The 16,899-nt window shown below is 37.5% G+C and overlaps 1 protein-coding gene across 1 annotated transcript in view; it reads right to left on the bottom strand.

The window, feature by feature from the left end:
• Window positions 1–16,899, bottom strand: part of RPAP2 (RNA polymerase II associated protein 2) — a 90,783-nt gene that overhangs the window by 41,571 nt on the left and 32,313 nt on the right. Inside the window, 2 exon segments of the mRNA XM_036026419.1 lie at window positions 11,601–11,681; window positions 14,372–14,454. Coding sequence (XP_035882312.1) covers window positions 11,601–11,681; window positions 14,372–14,454 — 164 coding nt within the window.

The following is a 16,899-nucleotide window of genomic DNA, read 5'->3' as shown; positions in this document are numbered from 1 at the left end:
TGAATTTTTTCCATAGCTAACTGTTTTACAAAATTTTAGATTCTAGATGATATAAAAAGGAAGTATGTATAGTGGTTAAAAGTTTGACAGACCCGGATTCAGTACTCAGATCTGTTATTTAGTAGTGTTTCATCTTGGGCACATTCAATAGCTATAAAACTTTGTTCCAATTTAGTAAAACAGGAACAATAGTACTACCTACCTCACAGGGTTCTTGTGAGGATAAAACGTACAAAAGACATCCATGTTGCCCAATTCAATTTACATCTCTCAGTCTTCATCTTAATCTATCAGCAACATTTGACACAGTTGATCACTCCCTTTTCCTTGGAACACATTCTTCACTTGCCTCATTTCCCTCCCTCTCACCAGCATTCCTGCCCAGATCTTTTAATTTTGGATTGTCCCAGGATCTTTGCCCTTGGGTCTCTCATCTCCTCTATATATGATCACTGCTTTGATGTCATCCAATCTCACTGCTTTAAATATTAGGTACTATGTGCTGACAATTCCCAAATTTATTATCTCTAGCCTTGACCTCTTCCTTGAATTCTAGAGTTCTATAATTACCTACTTGACATTTCCACTTGAATGTAAAATAGGCTTCTCAAAACACAGTACAACAAAAGCTGAGCTCCTCATCTTTCCCCCACAAACCAGTACTCCTGCAGATAGCTACATCTCAGTAAATGGCTCCCTAATCCTTCCAGAATCCAGCTGCGCAAGCCAAAAGTCCTGAGGTTAACATGGTTCTCTTCATGTCCCGTGTCTAACAAACCAAGTCCTGATGGCTCTTTCTTCAAAAAAGAATCTGATTACTTATTACTTCCACTGCTTTCACCTTGGTCCACATCATTTCTTGCCTAGATTACCCAAACAACATCCTAAAACATCTTCCTCCCTCTGCCCATCTATTATACTTCTCAAATCACCAGCCAGAGCGATGCTGTTAAAAATCTGTCAGGTCTGTCATTCCCCTGTTCAAAATCCAACTGCTCTCCATCTCAGAGTAAAAGTCAAAGAATGACCATGGCTACAAGTCCTACATAGTCTATACAACACTGACTCCCTACCCTATACCTGTCTGACCATATCTCTTTGTACCTTTATCTCTGCTCAGTTTTCCACCCTCACCAACATCCTTAATGTTCTGTGAATACACCAGGCCTGCTCCTGCTCCACAGCCTTTGCACCTGCTGTTTCTGGTCTGATACATTTTAACAGATAACATGGCTTTCTCTCTTGCCAACTTTTATTTATTTATTTATTTATTTAATATATTTTATTGATTATGCTATTACAGTTGTCCCATTTCCCCCTTCACTCCCCTCCACCCTGTACCCTCTCTCCCACCCATGTTCCCCCCCCTTTAGTCCATGTCCATATGTCATACTTATGAGTTCTTTAGCTTCTACATTTCCCGTACTATTCTTGCCCTCCCCCTATCTATTTTCAACCTACATTCTATGCTACTTATTCTCTATACCTTTTCCCCCTCTCTCCTCCCTCCCACGCCTACTGCTAGCCCCCCATGTGCCCTCCATTTCTGTGGTTCTGTTCCTATTCTAGTTGTTTGCTTAGTTTCTTTTGGTTTTGCTTTAGGTGTGGTTGTTAATAATTGTGAGTTTGCTGCCCTTTTACTACACATGTCTTTTCTTTATCTTCTTTTCTTAGATAAGTCCCTTTAGCATTTCATAAAGTAAGGGCTTGGTGATGATGAACTCCTTTAATTTGACCTTATCTGAAAAGCACTTTATCTTCTCTTCCATTCTAAATGAGAGCTTTGCTGGATAGAGCAATCTGGGATGTAGGTCCTTGTCTTTCATGACTTGGAATATTTCTTTCCAGCCCCTTCTTGCCTGTAAGGTCTCTTTTGAAAAATCAGCTGACAGTCTGATGGGAACTCCTTTGTAGGTGACTGTCCCCTTATCTCTTGCTGCTTCTAGGATTCTCTCCTTCGTTTTTACCTTGGCTAAAGTAATTATGATGTGCCTTGGTGTGTTTCTTTTTGGGTCCAACTTCTTTGGGGCTCTCTGCGCTCCTTGGATTTCTTGGAAGACTGTTCCCTTTGCCAGTTTGGGGAAGTTCTCCTTTATTATTTGTTTAAATAACTTTTCCACTTGTTGGTCCTCCCCTTCTGATACCCCTATAATTCGGATGTTGGAACGTTTAAAGGTGTCCTCGATGGTCTTAAGCTTTTCTTTGATTTTTTGAATTCTTATTTCATCATGCTTTCCTGCTTGGTTGATTCTATCTTCCTTCTGGTCCACTGTGTTGTTTTGAGACTCAGATTCCTTCCTTTCACTATTGGCTCTCCTCCATATATGTTCCTGCATCCCTTTTATGGTAATCTGCATTTTTTCATGTAATTTGGATCCAAAATCCACCAGTTCCGTGAGCTTCCTGATCACCAGTGTTTTGAACTGTGCATCTGATAGATTGGCTATTTCTTGGTCACTCAAAAGGATGAGTCCTGGAGGACTGATCTGTTTTGCTGGAAACATGTCTTCTGTCTTTCCCTGTCTCTCCTATTATTTTATTTATTTATTTATTTTTTCTCCAGTCTGGTCGCTCTTGTTATGGTGGGGGGTGGAGTCTTAGGTGTTCACCGGGGCTGGGCGCCCCAGTCATTAGATTGTGACTTTATATGTGGGGGCAGGGGCGGGAACGGGGACAGGAGGGATCAATGGCGACCGTTCCATACTCCTGGAGCCAGACACTTCCCTGGGCTTCTGGGCCGTGAGCTCTGCCCTGGTCCACAATCGCTGCCCCACTGATTCCCCCAGCCGCTGCTTGCGTACTCAGGGATCACCACTGCACCGCTGCGCTCCCGCGCCCCGGATTGCTGTTGCGCCGACTCTGCGCCAAATTTCCCCCGACCTACACGCGCCTGCGACTCGTGCCAGCCCCGCGCCCGCTCGGCTCGCCATCCCCTACCGGTCTGGATGTACGGGTCTACTTCAACTTCTTGGCTGTCCAACTTCCATTTAGATAAATCCTCTGACAGTTCTGATATTATGACTGCAAATCATTGTTGTAAATTATTGTTGTTCTGTTCTTGGTTGTGCGAGGACGTACGGTGCGTCCACCTATTCCTCCATCTTGCCCTCTTGCCAACTTTTAAATCTTTATACAAATGGCATCTTCTCAATGTGGTATTCCCTGGCTAGCCTATTTAAAAAGACAACGTCCTCCCTCCTCAGTACCATCCCCATATGTTCCCTGCATCTGGGGAGAAAACGGGGAGGATGAACTGGGAAGGGCATAGCACCACATAATAATACATGCATTGTTTTATTAGACTAGTTCCATGAGAGAAGGAATTTTTGTGTTTTGTTCACTGCTCTGTCTGTAGCAAAACAGAATCTAGCACATAACCAAAAAAAGTCAAAGAATAAGCATTTAAGAGGAAAAATGACAGTCAAGTAGAAATTTCCTTTTTTATTGTATTCAAATCCTCCAAAGTTAAGACGAACTTAAGATTTAATTAATTTCTTATTTAACACCAATGCACCATGTGACTGCTCTATTTACACCACTGTCCCAGGCACTGAGAAAAATTTGGCCCGTGACAGACTTGCAAAATTTTACTCGCTTTCACATTTTCCTTCTGCTGAGTCAAAATAATTTCAAGCATAGATGCTAAATGAATTACACTGTTGTCTGAGTGATAATACATAAATGAAAACAGAAATATTTGAAAGCATTTAGGACTTCCGGCAAGATGGAGGAATAGGTGGACGCACCGTACCTCCTCGCACAACCAAGAACAGAACCACAATAATTTACAACAACGATTTGTAGTCATAATATCAGAACTGTCAGAGGATTTATCTAAATGGAAGTCGGACAGCCAAGAAGTTGAAGAAGACCCGTACATCCAGACTGGTAGGGGACGATGAGCTGAGCGAGCGGGCGCGGGGCTGGCGCCGGTCGCAGGCGCGTGTAGGTCGGGGGAAATTTGGTGCAGAATTGGCGCGACAGCGATCCGGGGCGCGGGAGTGCAGCGGTGCAGTGGTGATCCCTGAGTACGCAAGCAGCGGCTGGGGAAATCAGTGGGGCAGTGATTGTGGACCAGGGCAGAGCTCACGGCCCAGAAACCCAGGGAAGTGTCTGACTCCAGGAGAACGGAAGGGTCGCCATTGATCCCTCTTGTCCCCGCTCCCGCCCCTGCCCCCATATAGAACGTCACAATCTAGCGACTGGGGCGCCCAGCCCTGGTGAACACCTAAGGCTCCGCCCCCCACCATAACAAGAGCGACCAGACTGGAGAAAAAATAAATAAATAAATAAAATAATAGGAGAGACAGGGAAAGACAGAAGACATGTTTCCAGCAGAACAGATCAGTCCTCCAGGACTCATCCTTTTGAGTGACCAAGAAATAGCCAATCTATCAGATGCACAGTTCAAAACACTGGTGATCAGGAAGCTCACGGAACTGGTGGATTTTGGATCCAAATTACATGAAAAAATGCAGATTACCATAAAAGGGATGCAGGAAGACACGCGGAGGAGAGCCAATTGTGAAAGGAAGGAATCTGAGTCTCAAAACAACACAGTGGAACAGAAGGAAGATAGAATCAACCAAGCAGGAAAGCATGATGAAATAAGAATTCAAAAAATCGAAGAAAAGCTTAAGACCATCGAGGACACCTTTAAACGTTCCAACATCCGAATTATAGGGGTACCAGAAGGGGAAGACCAACAAGTGGAAAAGTTATTTGAACAAATAATAAAGGAGAACTTCCCCAAACTGGCAAAGGGAACAGTCTTCCAAGAAATCCAAGGAGCGCAGAGAGCCCCAAAGAAGTTGGACCCAAGAAGAAACACACCAAGGCACATCATAATTACATTAGCCAAGGTAAAAACGAAGGAGAGAATCCTAGAAGCAGCAAGAGATAAGGGGACAGTCACCTACAAAGGAGTTCCCATCAGACTGTCAGCTGATTTCTCCAAAGAGACCTTACAGGCAAGAAGGGGCTGGAAAGAAATATTCCAAGTCATGAAAGACAAGGACCTACATCCCAGATTGCTCTATCCAGCAAAGCTCTCATTTAGAATGGAAGAGAAGATAAAGTGCTTTTCAGATAAGGTCAAATTAAAGGAGTTCATCATCACCAAGCCCTTACTTTATGAAATGCTAAAGGGACTTATCTAAGAAAAGAAGATAAAGAAAAGACATGTATAGTAAAAGGACAGCAAATTCACAATTATTAACAACCACACCTAAAGCAAAACCAAAAGAAACTAAGTAAACAACTAGAATAGGAACAGAACCACAGAAATGGAGGGCACATGGGGGGGGGGGCTAGCAATAGGGGTGGGAGGAGGAGAGAGGGGGAAAAGGTATAGAGAATAAGTAGCATGGAATGTAGGTTGAAAATAGATAGGGGGAGGGCAAGAATAGTACGGGAAATGTAGAAGCTAAAGAACTCATAAGTATGACACATGGACATGGACTAAAGGGGGGGAACGTGGGTGGGAGAGGGGGCACAGGGTGGAGGGGAGTGAAGGGGGAAAATGGGACAACTGTAATAGCATAATCAATAAAATATATTAAAAAAAAAAGAAAGCATTTAAAAGCAGTTTTGAAATATAATTTGAAATTCAATACGGATATAGGGAAAAAGTCTGATTTATCACTGAAGAAATTTGAAAAGAACTTTGTGTCAAAACATAATTTCAATTCAAATCAGATTTAGAGAAGTATCTTGAGTCAACACTGAGGGCAGTGAATTATTACCAGGAAACTTCTGATGGAATCACTACGCCAGGGAAGTCAATGGACCATCCTGGATAAATGACTGTGGTACAATTCAGTGGGAAGGACAGCTCTAGTCACAGGGGAAAGATTCTTCAAAGAGCTGAAAAAGCTGCTTGGTAAGTTTTAAGTTCTCACAGGCTTTCCACTTTGGCTGCACATAAGAATTACCTTGGGAGCTGTTTAAAAATACTAATGTCTGAGCCCAACCACAATCAAAAGAGCCTCAACCTGCAGGGTTACAGCCAGGTACCTGCAGTTGTTAAAAGATCCCTGGGTAACTGTGATGCACAACTGGCTTGAGAATCACTGTCCTACAAGTTATTATTATTGATTACCATTTCAAAGAGAAGGATATGGTTATTTTTTGTCAACTCTTTTCCACTGACAGTATTGACTGAAATGATATCTCAACCCTAGTCACCGTCATCAATACGGTATTTTTTACTTATACTCCCTAGCCAACAAATAGTCACATACTGGTTGAAGTTGTCCTGCCATATATCTTTAGACCCCAAATGAGATATCATATCAAAGGTCATTCTGTACTTTTAACTAATCAACATTTTTCTAAAAAGCAGCAAAGTCAATTTAAGCAATTTTTATTAAAGCTAAAGATTTGACCTGCAGGTACTAAAAAGTAATGCTTTGAACAATAAATTAACATCAAGGGTTTTATAACATCTCCTATACCAAAGTAATACTTTGGTGGCTTATTTCCCCCCATGTTTTTGTTAAATATAAACACACATAAAAGTAGAGAGAATATAAAGTAAACTCCCATGTGGGGGAGCTTTGCCCACACAGCCCCCCATCTGCTCTGGATGAGAATAAGTCTACCAAGACATGATCTGCTTAGGGAGGAAGGGTGACCGAAACCTCAAAGGAGAAGGGCCAGGAGCCTTTTCAATGGGCTTTTACTGGGTTCAATTTGCACAGGAATACAGATAAAGTTCATTATTCATATCAGGCAGTAAGGATCAAACAATAGATAACATACAAAGAACTAAGAGGGCTTATTCTGAGTCAGGGTCAGTTAGGTAAAGGGCAATAAAACTTTGAGAAACAAACTCATTTCATGTTTGGACACTTATCAGAAAATGGAGAGCATTCTTAGCAAACAGGTTTCACAGGATTTTATGTATTCTTTCTTAGGCCTGATCTCCTTAGGGAACTGCCAATCCCTACCTAGGGCTGCACCACCCTGCAGCATTGTTTTAGGCTTAAGTCAGGCAAGGGAAGTAAGGCAGCCAAGAGATTAGGAGATTTCTTGCAGACAGAATGAGGACTCAGGCTATGTCAAAGCTGAGGGGTGAGGGTCCATCACCTCCCTTTCTATAGCCCCCCAAGTCCTTCCCTGAGGGGCCCCTTCATGACCATGCCTGTCTTATGTTGTCTCCCCCTTGAGGAATCTTATCAGTCATTGGGTAACCAGTCATCCACTGGGGGATAAACAGGGTGAAGTAAAAGGAGGAAGAGGCGGTGCCCCTGCCAGGGAGATAAACTTTGCCTCCTTAGTGGCTTATTGTCCCAACGTTTCTCACTCAGCCTTAGCCATAGGTGGGCAGGGGTGGGGGGGCGAGGGTTAGAGCTTCTGAAACCAGGCAAGGTGGTGGTTCCCAACACTCCCACAAATGCATCACTACTTCACTACTTTGGGAATTATTAATTCCTGACCAATCATGTTTTGTTGTTTAAAAAAAATCTTCACCCAAGGATATGTTTTATGGATTTTAGAGAGGAATGCATGCAGGCAGGAAAGAAAGAGAGAGGGAGAGAAACATCACCATGAGAAACATTGGTCAGTTGCCTCCTGTATACACCCTGACAGGGAATTGAACCCACAACCTTTTGGTGTACCAGATGATGCTCCAACCAACTGAGCCACCTGGCCAGGGCAAGCCAATCCCGTTTTATCTATATAGCCCCATATTCAACATCCCCGAATCTGGATAATTTTAAAGCAAGTCTCAGACATCATATCGTTTCAGCAAGGCTTTATTTTAATGCAAATAATGCAGAATGTAACTGAAAAGAACTTATACAACAAAAATGACAGGAAAAGTGATAAAATAATAGTTTATGACTATAAAAGGAAAATGACATTTGAAAGTCTCTTCATACCTCTAGCCTGTTAGCTACCTCTTAAGGATTGACAAACCCTGTGCCTTTGGTCTGGGCTAGCTGAGGTGTCACAGAAGGCTTAGTTTTATAGGTAATAAAACCTTCTTAAGTAGTGTTCTTGTTGGGGGTGTAGAGGGATGATAAATGAAATCACTTAAAAAAAAATCTTGATTCTAATGGATACCGAGACAACAAATGGCAGATTTCAAATTTTTTTCCAGTTTCACTGAGGTATAAATGGTGCATAGTAATTATATATATTTAAGGTATACAAGTTGATGTTGATATATGTATATATATAGTGAGATTATTTTTATGGTCCAGCTAATTAACATGTCTATCACCTCACAACCTCACAGATAGTTCCCCCTTTTTTGGGGGTGGGGGTGAGAATACTCAATATCTATCCTTTTCACTTAGACTTAGGGTTTAAAACCCAACTCTTAGTTGGGTGACTTGAGAGAGATTCCTGAAATTTCTCATCCATCATCTGTAAAATGGGATAATACCACTATTTTTTCGATATTGAATGAGATAAAATATGTAATATGCCAAGAATAACCTGGCACATACCAAGTATGGTAATGACTACATGTATTGACACGTTCAAACATTATTTTTTTTAAAGGATATTATTTTTAGACAGAGGGGAGGGGAGGGAGGAGAGGGAGATAAACATCAATGTGTGGTTGCCTCTCACACGCCCCCTACTGGGAACCTGGCCTGCAACCCAGGCATGTGCCCTGACTGGGAACTGAACCAGTGACCCTTTGGTTCATAGGCCAGTGCTCAATCCACTGAGCCACACCAGCCATGGTGACATGATCAAACATTATTAGCGAAAGACCAAAAATAACATGCTAGACAATAGTTTCTAACCTGAAATACCTAAATTCCTATAGCATATAAAAGTAATAATGGAGCAATCTTGCAGTTGTAGCCTAACACATTTTTCCAATGGGTTTCTACTAAGTTCTGAGAATTTCAAAGTAGTTTAAAAATACAAGCTAGCCTTGCCCTGGCTGGTGTGGCTCAGTGAACTGAGTGCTGGGCTGCAAAGCAAAGGGTCATCAGTTTCCTGGGTTATGGGCCAGGTCCCCAGTAGGGGGCATGTGAGAGGCAATCACAAACTAATGTTTCTCTCCCTTTCTTTTTCCCTCCCTTCTCTTCTCTCTAAAAATAAATAAGTAAAATCTTTAAAGAAAAAACCAGCTATCCAGTAGATCTATATAAAGGTAGATCTAGAAAATAGTCAAAGTAAATTAAATTGCTTGTTAATCTATTCTAAGTGGGTGAAATAAAAATGAAATACAAAATTTGCATTTGTAGTCCAAGATCAAAGGTCCTATTTTAATAATTCTTCTGAGATGTCTTCAGTGCCTTTACCAATTTGCTCAGAATGATGATTAAATAAACATTGTCTGCAAGAAACTGTATGGGAGGTCCTTTAAAAATCAATGAAACAGGGCACCTAGTCTTCAACTTCCCTCAATAACCTTTCTGTTAATATGATACTCACTTCCTGAAAAATCTTGAACAAATCCTAAATTTCAGTGCCTCCACATTGTATATATCTATTCAGACTTTATCATCAGTGTAGACAGTTGAAAAACTCATTTTTTTCCCCTTCTGGATGCATGGTTTTGTGATAGGCATGAGAATGGATCTAAAAAACAGACATCTCTCTTTTCATCACTAAGAGGGATACAGAGAAGTTTTACTTTGGTCTTAGTATTTGGCCCAAATCCTCTTTTTGATAAAGCTTTTAGTTAAGTCTTCAAAAGGCCTAGGTCAATTTGAGCATCACTTGTGGCATTCCTAAACTTGTATGTGATTAATGATCTTGTGATTGCATAGCTTCCATGATATTTAATGAGTGTAACAATCTCAGTAATTAGAACAATGTCATTCAGATTTACTGTTATGAACTGAACATTCACTTTCAGATATGAACATTATCTGAAGTGAAGTGAAAGTAGCCTTACGTGTTTATCAGTCAATAGCAGAATAAAATGCTGCAGTAATGAATGTTTGTGAAAATGGTTGATTTTATGTGTAAAATAGTAAAAACAGTCAATTATTTAGCAAAATAGATTGACAACACTACTAATATATTTAATAAGTTACTTTCTCAAGAACATTGTATCTTAGAAAAAAGTTTGTAAAAATTCAAATAATGTAAGAGAACAATGATGATTCGATTTTATAATTCAATCTTTGCAGAACTATATTGTATACTAGCATATATATTACAGAAAACAACATTTAAGAGTTGTATTTAAATTTTAATTAGTTATTTCCATTTAAGTCATAAGTCTTTCAAGAAGAAATCCTGTTGGGGAAGCCTTCACATCTTGTGATGATGAATTAAAAACAAGTCCCCTCAAAATATCAAGAGTTAGAAAAACATACAGATTATGTAAACAACAGATATGCAATGATGAAAATATGATCTCTATTCAAATAATAAAAAATGTTAAGACAAACTGTTGGAGAAGATTGAGGTACCTCAAAACATATTTTCTTTAGTCAAACCTTACAATAAAGACTCTACAAGAACCTGTTAAGACAACTCATATAGTCCTTGAGTCTATGATGGCTAAACATTTAAAATATAAAATGTTATACACAATCCTTTTCTGCCCCTGACAGAAAAAATTTCAAGATTTACCTAAATTATGAATCCTAGTTCCTTCTAGTAAATACCTTATTGAAAAATACCTTAGTGATATTATTAAGTGTGCTAGTTGAAAGTTAATGTATATTTGTTTTTTCTGATAACAGCAAGCAAAATCTACCAACTCAAGTGTGAAGAATTGTTTATGTACTATAATCTTAAACTTTTAAAATCTTTCTACCACTGTTGATAACAATAAACTGTAATAATAATTTTTGGGGTGAAATGATTCATCTACCCTAGAAGTTCATTCTATGTTAGTGCTATCTTGTTTTAGCCATAGGCAAATATTGATCTTAATATCTAGTCACTGGCATTTAGCCAAAATATATACCGGGTACACTTCTACTAATAGAGATTTAGAAGCCTATCCCTATGTTTCTCTGTAGAGAATCTAGTCCTTAGCCTGGTTGAATATTTTCACCACGATAGTTTTAGAAAAACCCCAACTGCTCTACTTCACAATTAATATCCTTTTTTTCTTTGTTCAACAATTAATATGCTCTATTCTTCCCTTCTTTGTACTTATCACTTCAAATCTGTTCCACACAATTCAGTATTAAATTATCCACCGTTGTGTACTGTTCACTGTGCTCACCTTACCTTCTCACAGGAAAGTCCTTCCTTGAGGGTATGGATGTAATTTAATATCGCACAATGCTTCTTTTTTTTTGTATTGTCCATGGTGCCTAGCACAGTGCTGGTCATTTGATATGTGTTTACTAGTCACTAAGATCCAAGATGTTTCTGGCTAACCATCTTTGTGTCTTAATATCATTTTCCTTCATAGTTTTAGGTTATTCTATAAATAAAGTACCCTAAGCTAAATATGTCAAGGTTTGAACAAATAAGGGATTGCATTTTAATAAAAGTCAAGTAATATTGTTTAGTGGTGGAGAAAATAGATGCTGTATTTAGATCTCAGGTACTGCAGCTAAGTCACTTTCTTCATGCCTTAGTCTCCCTATTGATTTTGCCAAGGCAACCACATTAAAGTTAAAATAACTGAAAAGAAAAATTGTAATATTAACACCAACCTGAAAGTTCGGACAAGGTTTTTAAGTTGTGGGTAAATATCTCCTAATGTAATCTGAAGAGGCCCCAAAAGTCCAGGCAATCTGAAATAAAAAATTACATTAAAAAAAAATATATATATATACTTTAATTACATAGATTATTTTTTAGGGGGAGAGGGTCTTGCCTAAGTCTGGATTTTCCACAGGTAATAATGGCACTTAGGTGGGAAGCAGTGAAGCGAGGTTATGACTGGTGAGAAGTCCATGAGAAAACAGTTCATAACAACCCCATACTCCACTTTGTGGTCTCTGCTTCAGTGTGAGGCACTGAAATTTAAAAATATTATTTGGCTGCTATCTATATTATCTGTGGTTTTCTTACGTCTTTACTTTCCAAATATTAGACCAAACAGAAAGCATATGAGGCCAGAGAAATTGCCCTCCAAATGCTCAATCTGGGAATGTGGTGTATTTCTCATTATTAAATCCTTATAGCACGAATAAAAATGGGTATATTCCAGAGAGTAAGTTGACAATATACGGTACATTTTAAATGTGTATATCCCTTGACCCACTAGCTCTTTAAAAAAAAAAAAATTACCCTACAGAAGTCATCACATAAACATTAAAAAGCTGCTTGTTGCAGAAATATTTTTAGTAGTGAAAAAAACTGAACAGTGTCATCAAGATGAACTAGTCAAATAAATTATGATACCTATGGTAATGGAATATAATAAAACCTTTAAATGATAATGTGAATCTATTTTTTAATGTGGAAAGATACTCATGGTTAAATGTTAAGTGAAAAAATGCACAGAGTATTGTCCCATTTTTAAAAAACATAAATATTATACAGTGCTATTGTAAAGAAGACATAGTTATGTCAGAAAAATGGTTCATTTCTTCCAGGTTTACACTACAATAGAAGGAGACAAAAAGGAATGACTATACATATTCACATATACACATATATTGCATGTATATCAAGTATAAAAATCAAATATTAACTGTGGTTATTGTTGAGTTGTGGGATAACAGGCAATTTTTAAGTTCCTTCTTTATATCATTTTTTGAAATGCTTAAATCTTCTGCAATAAGTATGTACTGTTTTTCTTTTTAAAACTTATGAAGTTTTAAAACAGGTCCAAAATACAGAAAATAGCAGAAATAACCCCACATATGTTTTCAGATTCAACTTCCAGTAATTTGTTACATATACTTACCTCATTTTTTCTTCCTTCCGTGGTTTTTGCTGTATATTTTAAAGTGAATCCCTGACCTCATGTCACAAGACCCTAAGTATTTCCTTTGGTATCTCTAATATGGAGGTATTTTCTTATACAACCACAGTAAAAGTATCATCATCATAATGAATAATTATTCACTATTCCAAATTAATATTCCTCATATCATCTAATACCCAGTTCCTGTTTCATTTCTTTGATTATCTAAAAAAATGCCCTTTTGCAACTGTCCCAATCAGAAAACAAAAAGTCTTAATTTTATGAGAAAAACTCATACTGCTTTTATAAACAACCAACTGACCAACCAAAAAAACCCCTATGTCATCATAATTACTTTGTTTTCAGTGTTCTTTGTGCTTTTAAGTTATTCACGTCTTCTCAAATTTAGTCTTGTGTTAACATCAAGAGACTTGGTTGTCTAGCAGGGTCCCTTGTTGATATCTTCGTTGTAGCCAAAATCCGAGGAACAAAAAAAACTCCTTCAATGACATGTCTGTGTGGTCTTAAATTTAAATTTGGGTACTTTTGTTAACTAAAATTCTGGAAAAACTATTTCAGATAAATCTCTATCTACTCATTATATACAGTATAGATAATCATCCCAACTTTTGAAAAACAATGTAACTAAAGTCAAGTCTTCTTCTAGGAATCAGAGAGATGATGCCTTATACTGTTTTCTAACCTAACATTTAACAGAAATAAATGTATATGTATTAGGAATACATAAAAGGCAAAATAACAGATTTACCATGTATGAAGAACCTAACATATAAAGACAATATTAAAGAGTTATTTAAAATGTAAATCTTAGAGGAATTAAGCTGCTCAAAATTTATGGCTTCCAAAAAGTGAGTTTTTGTTCTTTTTGAACTACAAAATTAAGACTTTTCCACATGCACAACACCTTAAGCAATGACTGAAAGAAAATGCAGGTTGAAAAGTTCAAACAGCTCTCACACCTCTGGAAAAAAGATTTTTAAGATTCTTTTCAAAGAGAAACCAAGACTGTAATTTTTAAATGTCATTTATAACTGGGTTAATTACAAGAACAGTAATTTCCACCACGGGAAGCTTAAAAGTAAAGTGCAAAGTTGAGTTTGAACAAAAACTCAAGTTGCTGAGTGTGAAATTATTTTATGAATATGTATGCAGAGTGAGTTAATAGACCGTTTAAAACTTTTATGTCTTATTCACATGTGAAACTGATGTGACACATTTACCACAAATCAGTATTTAAATGGGTCTAGCTTTGATATTTTTTCCCTTACTTCACTGGATTATTAAATTGAAGTGAGGCAGTTTGGTTTTCTACTCTCATAATCTCAAACTTCCTCTTTACTATGTGCCTCCTGTACACAAAACTTAAATTCAGTATTTCCTTGGTAGGATATCTTAAAAATCTAAATTCCTCAGGGGAAGAAATCCATGTAAACTTTTCATATTATACTTCACTGTGCAAAAATCAATAATTGCATCTATAATTATAAACCCATAATACGAAGTTAATTTAAAAACATTGTAAAAGTGGAATGACAATTACATACTTACACTTTACTCAATTTTTCAAGTACGATGCGTTTTCTAATCTGGTTCTGAGAACTTGAATCTATCAGTGGAAAGGTGGGATCATGCTGAATCACATTTTTAAACAAAACAAAATGAAATCATGAATTTACGTTCTTTATTTGATGAGAACAATTAACATTTAAACACAGAAGTTAATACTTGTGGTATGGTAGAATAAAAACTAAACTTGAAAATTATAAGATTTAAATTTAAGTAGCAGTTCACTCATTAGGCTGATGTGAACTTGCTCCAGTCATTTGCCTTCCTTCAAGACTGTTTTCACATCTATATAAAAGGAATACTAAGTGTATACAAAAAGACTTTGTAAACTGCTAAATGCTACATAATATAGGAAAGTAAAGATTAAAATTAGCAAATACTATAAATATATTGTGGGGAATTCCACTTCTAGAAATGGCAGACAAGATAATTTAAACCACCCCTCCTGCAGAGAACTGAAAAAGCTGGGAAAAAAAAACAACCCACATTTGTTTGAAAGAATCAGATTGCTAACAAGGCAGTAAAGAATTATGGCCTGAGATTCAGGAGAAGGTAAATTCCAGAGAGGCCACTGACTAACTTCAAAAGAGGCAATTTAGATACTGAGAGCCCAAGCATTGCTTTTCAACAAACACCAGAATTTGGGGCATGCCATGAAGGAAGAGGCAACGGCAACCCCCCCATGTTTGAGAACAGAACTTAGAAGGATCATGCTCTAGGAGTAGGAATGAATAGGAAAACAGACTGGATCTTATAGAGACTGAAGCTCAGCTTCAAATCATCTTAATTCCTGACTGGATTAATGTGATGTGGGACTGCCACAAATTATGGGCCAGAAGCAAAGGTAAATCCATTCTAGAGAAAGATAACATCAGCCTGGGTCTCAAGTCATCTCAGGAATGTTCAATATACAATGTTTGCCACATAATGAAAAATAAGACAATACAATCAAAATCTGAAACATCAGCCCATAGAATCAACCCTCAGGAAATCCAGACAATGAAGTTATCAGCTTTAAAATAACTGCATTAAATATACTTTTAAAAAAAATGACAAGAAAATTTCAGCAGAGAACTCAAAACTATATAAGAGAACCAAATAAAAATCCTAAAACGGAAAAATACAGTATTTAAAAGAACTCAAGGACAGATTTAACTGAAGAGAGAATGCTGACTTGGAAAATCCCAGAATGAAGCACAGTCACACCTATCACCCCTTCCCCTCCACATAATGCAAGCACAGAAAATATGAGACAAAGAAGATTACAGTGAAAAAGTCTAACATATCTATAACTGGAGTACCTGATAATATTTGAAAATATTCCATTAAGTCATAAATTCAAGTATTACTACAGCCAAAAAAACAAATATAATCACTATGCAAAGCATTTTAAAACTGAGGGTAACTAAAGAAAAAAGTCTTAAAAGTAGCTAAAGGAAGAGAAACACAGTATTTGTTTGTTTGTTTTTTTAAAGCAGCAATAAGAATATATAGAAGCCAAAGACAAGGAAATATTTTCAATGGGCTGATAGAAAATAATTGCTAATCTATAATTCAATATCTAGGAAAATATCTTTCAAAGTAAAAGTAAATAAAAATTTTTGTTACAGATAAAACTAAATCCTGACTAGTGTGGGTCAGTGGACTGAATGCTGGCCTACAAACCAAGGGGTCACCAGTTTAATTTCTGGTCAGGGCACATGCCTGGGTTGCAGGCCATAGCCCCCAGCAACCACACATTGATGTTTCTCTCCCTCTTTCTCCCTCCCTTCCTCTCTCTCTCCCTAAAAAGAAATAATAAATCTTTTTTAAAAAAGCTGAGAAAATTTATCACTAGTGAACTGGCACCAACAGAAACAAACGATATTCTTCTTTTTTCTTTTTTTTTTAACTGTTGTTTAAGTACAGTTGTCTCCATTGCCCCCCCAACCCCAGCCATCCTCCCCTCCCACTCTCAATCCCATCCCCCTTTGGCTTTGTCCATGTGTCCAGAAACAAAGGATATTCTTTAGGCCCAAGGTGAATGATCCCAGATGGAAGAATGGAGATGTAAGAAATGAAAAACAATGAAAGAGTAATTAACTACACAAATCCAACTGAATATTGATTATAAATCTTGTAGGAATTAAAATGTAGAGAGAACAAAAGCACACACAAGAGCACATAAGTAAAGAGAGGGTAAATGAAGGTAAAGTTCTGAAGTTCTAACTGTCCAGGAAGCAATAAAAGTATTAAGTTACATTAAACATTAATAAGACAAAGTTTCATGTTTTAATCTTTAGGGTAATAACGTAACAATTAGCAAAAAAATGTAAAAGAAGTTAATAGAGAGTAAAAAATGGAATAATTGTATTCAATACAAAAAAGTGAAAAAGGAAAGAAAGGGGAATACAGAACCGGTAGAATGCAGAAAGCAATAATGAGTGAGATGGTAAATTTAAATCCAATTATATCAATTATGACATTAAATGTAAATGGACTAAATCCTCCACATAAAGGAGAGAGATTAT

This window comes from Phyllostomus discolor, chromosome 5, assembly GCF_004126475.2.
Source record: "Phyllostomus discolor isolate MPI-MPIP mPhyDis1 chromosome 5, mPhyDis1.pri.v3, whole genome shotgun sequence".
NCBI classification, from domain to species: Eukaryota; Metazoa; Chordata; class Mammalia; order Chiroptera; family Phyllostomidae; genus Phyllostomus; species Phyllostomus discolor.
The sequence above is the reverse complement of the archived record's forward strand: the minus strand, read 5'-3'. Positions and strand labels throughout refer to the sequence as shown.